General features: G+C 40.5%; 1 protein-coding gene across 1 annotated transcript in view; it reads left to right on the top strand.

Annotated features, from left to right (window-relative positions):
* The window catches only part of LOC130222076 (gastrula zinc finger protein XlCGF57.1-like), a 622680-nt gene extending 615476 nt beyond the window's left edge, over nt 1-7204 (top strand). Inside the window, exon 4 of the mRNA XM_056454700.1 lies at nt 5715-7204. Within this exon, the coding sequence (XP_056310675.1) occupies nt 5715-6584 (870 nt within the window). The 3' untranslated portion in view covers nt 6585-7204. The remainder of the gene's footprint in view (nt 1-5714) is intronic.
* Nucleotides 7205-8768: the final 1564 nt, after the last annotated feature.

Raw genomic sequence — 8768 nt, 5'->3', positions numbered from 1 at the left:
TAGGTGAGTTGCATGCGACGTACCTGAAGAGCTGGGAGGGATGCGGTGGAGAGTGGTGTGCGACGTATTTAAGGACCAGGCGGGAGATGCGCGATTTCCGGGAGATTATCAGTCATTTTGCAGGATACTCCAGGAACTTCCAAGAGACTTGGGATGTCTGCATGAGCATCACCTTAAGGTGAGAAATATATACTCACTTAAAACAGTTGGGTTAATAATAACCCAACAGGTAACCCATAGATGGGTCAATTTGGCACCGACCTTCTGTTGGGTTATTTTAACCCAATCCATAGGGTTGATAAGGTTAACCCAACAATTTGGGTCACAAAAATAACTAATTTGTTGGGTTATTTTGCCAAAAAGTGGATTAACCACTATATAACAATAAATTATTTGTATTATTATTATAATTATAGTAGTAGTAGTAGTCATCTTTATATGTAAATAAAAAATCCACAGCTTTTAATACATTGGCTAAGCTTTATTTAAATCCATGAATTTAGTGCCACTCCTTTCACAATAACAAATGCCTGAGAGCAGTTTAGTTCATCCACAAGCAGCAGGACATAAGGGTTCTGTCTCTGTTGCTCCTCCACTAAGTACTGAATGAAATACAAGTATACACACATGAATTAAATAATGTACCTAGAGGTAAAAAATCAACAAATTCTTGTTTTGCCTCCTGGTATCTTGCTGCACAATCTGTATGGCAGTGAAGAAATGATAGCTGGCTGAGTTGTTAAAGCACCCTCTCCAAAGCGGGATCTCCAAGGCTGTCTTTATATCAAACAGAAGAAATTACAATAATTAAATTCAAAACAAGCCCCTCATATCAAAGGTGAAATGCTACAAATTGAGATTAAAACAGAGCTGTTATGCAGGATTGTCTCACCAGATGAAATGTTTGCTTGAACTGGTAGATCCAAGGCTCTTTTCTCTTTTTTTTTTTTTGCAATATGAGAGAAACCGCAGTGATGCATCTCCCTAAATCTTAAAGTTTCTTTGGTGCGTGGGTATAAAATACCCGTCCTGAGCAATCTAAAAAGAAATAAACAAAAACAGCACTTAAATCCATGCCATACAAACAGTACACTGGATTTATTAAAGGGATATTTTACACAAAAATGGAAATTCTGTCATCATTAATTCACCCTCCCCTTGTTCTAAATCTCTCCTCAGATAAACACAAAACATGATATTTTGAACAATACAGGTAACTAAACCATTCTTGGTCCACAGTGAAATTCCATAGCATTTTTTTATCTGTTAAAAAAAAAATTAATAAAGGGCGCTCGCACTCACCATCCCTCATGCTCTTATTAAGACGCCTCGTTTGGATATAGGCCACAAAACAATTGATTATAACTGCTAAACATGTACCAGGTTGCAAAAAATGTAATTGCTGACTCGTTTTTCTTTTCATAAGTTTTAGCTATTGGCGCCAGAAGCGGACCCTCATCCAACACCTGTTCCTCATTATTCAGAGATGACATTGCCATAAACCACCCTTTATATCACCTCAGAGAATCCTCTATTTCTCTAATCCTTCAAGCAGTCGCCCCTAGAACTCTCCAGTCATATCTCACTGCATGGAGCTCTTTCAAACACTTTTACTCTCTGTATAAAACACCTGTTCCTGACTTTTCCCTCCTCTTTATCACCTCATTCATTTCACATTTATACATTTCAAAAGATATACAAGCTAGTTCAATTCGAAGCTACCTAAGTGAGATTAAATTTTTTCACAAATTGATACACGGGTCTCCTTCAGATGCCATTACAAATTCTCAAACCACCCTCCTTATCAATGGCATACAAAAAAAAACCCACTGCCCCCACCCCCCATGCCAGACAACCCATTACACTCCACATATTTCCACACATACAGCCCGCACACTCGATGCCATGTTCACACTAGATTTTTTTGGGTTTTGAACTAACGATAACATCTAATTTCAATCCCACAACCCACCCCACCATATCTGACCTAACCTTGCTGGACAAAGAAACTCTATGTTTCAATAATAAACAAAGCAAAACAGATCAGCTATACAAAGAACAATCTAATTTCATTTTTGACATCCCCTCGCCCACACACCCATTCCAAACCCTCTTAGCATTCTTGCACTACAGGAGAGCCCAAGAACATAACCCCCTCGCCTCCCTTTTTACTGATGAGGCTAACCGTCCAGTAACACGTTTTTGGTTTCAAAACCACCTAAAAGAAGTTCTCTGCATTTCAGGCTTCCCACCACCCCGAACCAATCTCTACACACTCATTCAGGATAGGAGCAGCCACTACAGCAGCCCACAACGGCCTCTCCCAACAACAGATACAAACTCTCGGATGTTGGTCTTCTAACGCCTTCAAATCATACATTCGCCTCAGCCAATATCACCTCAGAGAAGCCCAGCTGATTCTAGGTAGCCAACAACAACACTCATGAGTTTCTAAGCAGCAGTTCTCCCTATTTTTCACCCTACTAGCGTAGGACTCCTTTTACTATCTTCCCCTTTTTCTCTTCCTCTTCATAATTTCACTTACTTTCATTTATTTAAAAAAAAATAAAAAATTATTCACCATCATCACACTCCCTGCAATAATTCAACTGCAAAGGCTTAGCTGGGACACATATTGCTTCCATACTGACCACCATTTAATTACATTACATAGTAGCAGTAACAATGCTCTAGAAGCTCTACTGAGCTATACTCAACCTTTGCACTATGTGCTGGTTTGCCTTTATTTAATTACCCTAATTAAACAAAGATAAACCAGGATCCTCCCTTCGCAATATTTCTTAGCTAGAGTTTAGTTAAAGGATCGTCTTTATAATGTTTTTGCAAAAAGAATAAATTAGATTCATACTTTACCACACAGGGTAACTTGATGGGTTCTGGAAAATGAAGTCAATGTCCACTCCAGTGAAGATAAGTAATAAAATACACTTTTATTAATAAAATAAAATCCAGTGAAAAGTAGAATAAACAAAAGACAAATAACAGAAGCAAAATCCTTTCTTTATCCTTCGTTGAGGATAAAGGGCAACCACCCTCATTATAGAGAAGTCAGAAAGCGCAAATCTGATCAGTATGGCTGCACTTTTATACTTCCAAAATCAGGTCATGCACATAATTACACCTCATATATCAGTGAGGACTTGACATATTAAATTATGCTCAGGGATACAAGTACCTATACACCATTTGGGTCTTACCTATTACATCAAAGAACACATTATAAATCACTAAGGACCAACTGTATAATGTGGTCTGACCACTCAGTCAAGAGTTGTAATAGTCAGCTAAACTTATAGGTCCTGTCTTATGTGAACAAATTTATAGTTGTTCCTAGGTACATTTAAGAACAAGAATCAACATACAAACAATTACATGCTCATTATTTAGACAGTTTTAAGCCATTAAACGCTACCCGAGGTACAACTACTACATCAACGTTGTAGCTTTAGCTGAGCTCATACCCACATTACTATTGACCGGAACCAATGTTCCTGCGGGATTCCACACAACTCTCTAATATGCTAATTTTTCACTCAATCGTCAAACCACTGCAGCAACAGTGTCAGTCTAGCTGAGCTCCTATCCACTTCCATCATAACATTTCTGTGAGAGCACACATAACACCCCAGACACTAACTACCAATGCACCTCTGCAGCTGCAGAGTCACTCTGCTGAGTCTCATTCCCCCTCTGCAACACAGCCGCAACAGTAACGCTCTGCTGAGCTCATATACACTTCCATTTAGCCATTCACTAATGATTCACTCCCCAGCACTGCCAAAGCAGTTAAAACATCTCTGCGAAAGGCAAATTTCCCTTCCAATATTGACTTCCATTGCACCTCTGCAGCAGTGACGCTCTGCCTGAGCTCATGTCCACTATCAATCATCCATATCACTACTGACACACCCCATCACTGCCAAAGCAGTTAAAACACTTCTGCAAAAGCGTATTTTTACCTTTTATTATTAACTTCCATTGCACCTCTGCACAACAGAGACGCTCCGCTCAGCTTCATTCCTCTCTGCACCACTGCCGCTGCAGTGACGCTCTGCCTGACCTCTGATACACTTTCAAATTTTCATTTTCGCTGATACTCTACTCTGCTCTGCCACAGTAGTTTAAATGCCTCTGTGCATGCATAGTTACCCTTCAATAATTCCATGATACTAACACTCACCGCATGTGTGCAGCAGCAGAGACACTCTGCTGAACTTTATAGCTACATTTCACCACTGCCATAGTAAGCCTCTCTAACAGAGCTCACGCCTACATGCTTCAAATCATTAGATTTACCTCACTCTCCCGCCCGGTCCATGCAATTAACACTGCCCCGGGAGCACACATAGTTGTACATATTCCGTCAGTCTGTACACCATTCGGGTAGCAACTCTTATCTCTCCATTTATACCCGCACCGGCCCCGTTTTTGCTCCTACAAGCTTTTCTAGTACTGTTTTAACACCTTTTTATACCAGCAGCCAGGTATTGCGTTGATCTTCATTGCCTTTTAGGGGGGTTTTCAAATACGCAGTTGCTGTCCCGAGCAGAGCATTTTGGGGAGTTCTTGAGACCTACCTGACCTCAGAGCTCCCCTGTCGCCCTGCAAACAGGAGGGATCCCAGGGCTCAAGGACCTTTTAAGCTCAAGGCTCTCTCCCGGGACAGCGTGCCAAACTTGCTTATAATCAATCATCAGCTAAGTGTGAACTCTTGAAGTGAAGTTTATTTATAAACTAATTTTGAGAGGATCACGTGATTAAGATTAAACATGGCTGGTTCTGCATTAGCTACGTATGATCCGCCAATCAGACGATTCCTAACCCAATATAAAGAGCCAAGGTTTCTCACTATAGTTGTCTTCGATTTGAAGAGTCCCCCTTTCCAACCCCAACTTCTCCACCTTTCTCTTCATAGGGTGGCACAGTGGCCCAGTGATTAACACTGTTGCCTCACAGCAAGAACGTCACCGGCTCTAGTCCTTTAACAGGCTGGCTGTCGTTTCTGTGCGAAGTTGGCATGTTCTTCCCGTGTTTGTGTGGGTTTCCCCTGGGTTTTCCGGTTTCCTCCCACATTCCAAAAACATGCACTACAAGTTAATTGATCAATCTAAATTTAGCACTACAGTCAAACTTCCATCCAGCAGCATATATCTTTATAACAATTTCCGTCATCAGCTCTTATCAAAAACGGGGGAGTTCTCGAGACCTACCTGAGCTCAGAGCTCTGCAAATGGGAGGGAGTCCAAGTCTCAAGGACCTTTTGAGCTCAGGGCTCTCTCCAGGGACAGCATGCCAAACTTGCTTAAAATCAATCATGAGCTAAGTGTGAACTCTTGAAAGATGAATTGAATCTGCTTAAATGTGTACACGTTAATGGACTGAACAAAATATGATCTGATTTATTTTGCATTTAATGTGCATCAAAATTACAGTGTGTGTAGCCAATGTTTCCAGTGTCTTTTCACTTTTCAGCTTTTGATGAGTTTTTAAGACTTAATGAACTTATGTTTTATTTATTTATTTCAGACCTAATTGAAGAGAATGAGGGGAGTAAAGAGGAGGAACATCATGTCAAAATTGAGGAAAAAACTCATTTACAGACTGATAGTATTTTGAAAAGGAAAGACAAGAATCGTTTCACCTGCACTCAGTGTGGAAAGAGTTTTGGAAGAAAAGGCTATCTTAAGATTCACATGATGATCCATACTGGAGAGAAACCATTCACATGCACTCAGTGTGGAAAAAGTTTCAGCCAATTATCATCTCTTAATCAACACATGAGGATCCACACTGGAGAGAAACCATTCACTTGCACTCAGTGTGGGAAGAGTTTCAGCCAACCATCATCCCTTAATCTACACATGATGAGCCACACTGGAGAGAAACCATTCACTTGCACTCAGTGTGGGAGAAGTTTCATCCAATCATCAGACCTTAATAAACACATGAAGACCCACACTGGAGAGAAACCATTCTCATGCACTCAGTGTGGGAAGAGTTTCAGCCAATCATCATCCCTTAATCCACACATGATGAGCCACACTGGAGAGAAACCATTCACATGCACTCAGTGTGGGAAAAGTTTTCACTGCTCTTCACATCTTAATCAACACATGAGGATCCACACTGGAGAGAAACCATTCACTTGCACTCAGTGTGGGAGGAGTTTCAGCCAATCATCAGACCTTAATAAACACTCGAAGACCCACACTGGAGAGAAACCGTTCACATGCACTCAGTGTGGGAAAAGTTTTCACTGCTCTTCACAACTTAATCAACACATGAGGATCCACACTGGAGAGAAACCATTCACTTGCACTCAGTGTGGGAGGAGTTTCAGCCAATCATCATCCCTTGATCAACACATGAGGATCCACACTGGAGAGAAACCATTCACTTGCACTCAGTGTGGGAGGAGTTTCAGCCAATCATCATCCCTTAATCAACACATGAGGATCCACACTGGAGAGAAACCATTCACATGCACTCAGTGTGGGAAGAGTTTCAACCGATCAGCAAACCTTAATAAACACAGAAAGATTCACACTGGTGTGAATATATGAGCTCCAAAATTGAAACTGCACCAGACAACTCACACTGGAGAGACAGTACACTGTGACAAGAGGTTTATTCAGTTAACACATCTGAAAACACAAAAGAGGATTTATACTGGAGAGAAACCCTACAGATCTGATCAGTGTCTACAGAGTTTCGCTCATTCGGCGCAGCTTAAGAAACACATGGACAAAAAGTTTCACACATGACATGAATGCAGCAAAACACTTTCTCATGTTCACAGGATGTTTCATGTCTGAATAATGTTAGAAAAGGCTGAGTGATGGTATACTGTTTTCCAGCAGTCCTACACTGCAGTAGGTGGAGTTGTAAATTTGTTGCGCTCGCGTTTACCATAAACACAATGATGGCGGCTGAGAGAAGAACCGTTTCATAAACATCTGGCACACATCACCACAGTGCGGATACATCTGTACTCTACTCTCCAGTGTATTCATGTAGCTAGTGTTGTTCTGACTCCTAGAATGAGAAACAAATCACTGGGAAGACACCGCACATCAAAGAAGGTGGAGCTCCAGGATGGTTAGTTTGCAGTATACCAGGGCCTCAAGTTTAGAAAGCCCATTTAATTGCCCTGTGTTGCATCTTTTATTAGTAAAGTTTCCTTACTTTTAGGTTCAAGATTCGTTCTAGTTTACTCCATATACTTTTTTGAGTAGAATACAAAATTTATGAATATTTTATGATTTAGGCAGAGCGACAGGTATTACATTTTACAATAATAATACACTGTGATGATCCCAAGACTCCAGATTGGAGTATGTGGTAAATCCTGATTGGATGCCTGCATTACTCCTCATTGGGTATATAAAAGTTGTTGTGTTAGCTACCCCAGGATGGTGTGGCTTCTCAGGAGTCCTCATGTCAAGACCTGCCATCTCATTGACTCTTTAACCTTATGGTTTTGTTTTGCATTACTTACTTACATATCATGTTGTTGTGATTGTATCTTAAGTTCTTTATCTTCATTATTACCTCTAGACATTTGTTGGTTGCTTTGATTGATTGTTCTGAGTTACATTTTATAATAAATAATTAGCATTCAGGCTATTTTGTTGGTTCATCTCTCTTTTATGTTGCAACTCAAACAAGCGGGTCATAACACTTTTTGTAAAATGTCAAAAGGACAATGTTATTTGGAAATGGCAGAGACAGTTCTAGCCTGCACCTAAAATTCTGTCAGTAAAAAATATAATATTTTGAGATCAGCCTTAAAAATAACACATTTATAAAATAAAATGAATAAATAGATGGACGGATAGACATTGCAGTGGTGGAAGGGGAAATAGGATGGCTTGTTCAACCATAAACCAAGACTGAGCTCTCTCAGGAGGGAGGGACCAGTGCGCGAGATGTCTCAGACTGAAGGCGTATTAATGAAATAAGTGCTCAGGAAGCCCCAACACTTTTTATTATCAACTGGTTGTTGCGATGTACTCCTATGCAACCTTAGGGTGCTTATTGTTCCAGAGAAATTAATTGACTAAATGATCAAACTGTTTTAAATATTGTAGAGAAATATTAGAAGTAATAGAAGTAACTTTAGAAAGGCAATTCATGTTGAGTATGATAGTTTGTTATTTTGAGTATCTCAGAGCAGTGGTTCTCAATTCTGGTGCTTGTGCAAAATGAGTTGACAACCGTCCCAAATGAATTTTAGCTCTTATTACTAGATCTTAGAATCACACCTGAGGACTTCCGGTTATGTCCCCTTTGGTATAGCCGTGAGGGCGACCAGCTCCCTTTAACTTTTCATTTCTTCTTTACAAACTTCGCTCTTTTAGAACTTTTTGGGAACCTACATCTATTTACTTTTCTTTCTTAGGGTGCGTAGTATTATATTCTCACTTAACATGTCGTAAGGAAAGGCCAAACAGGTGGAAAAAGACTGTGAAGCATCATCCTCGCCTAGCTCTAGTGTTACGCTAGCTGAAATCAGCGCCCTGCACGAGAGGTCAAAGCCTCTCTTGCCACGGATTTTAAAGCCTCTTTTGAAAGCTTGGACACTAAGTTGGACAATATTAACTCCACAGTCGCGGCTCACGACCAGCGCATCAGTTGCCTCGAATTGGGACTCACGGAGGTGACCCAGCACCTTGAACACCTAGAGGCCACATGGTCCGGCCTCACTTAAGAAAACGAGTTTCTGCGGTCTAAAATTTCAGACCTAG

The sequence above is a fragment of the Danio aesculapii genome, chromosome 4 (assembly GCF_903798145.1).
Source record: "Danio aesculapii chromosome 4, fDanAes4.1, whole genome shotgun sequence".
In the NCBI taxonomy this organism is placed as follows: domain Eukaryota; kingdom Metazoa; phylum Chordata; class Actinopteri; order Cypriniformes; family Danionidae; genus Danio; species Danio aesculapii.
This window is presented reverse-complemented; position numbering and strand designations above follow the sequence as displayed.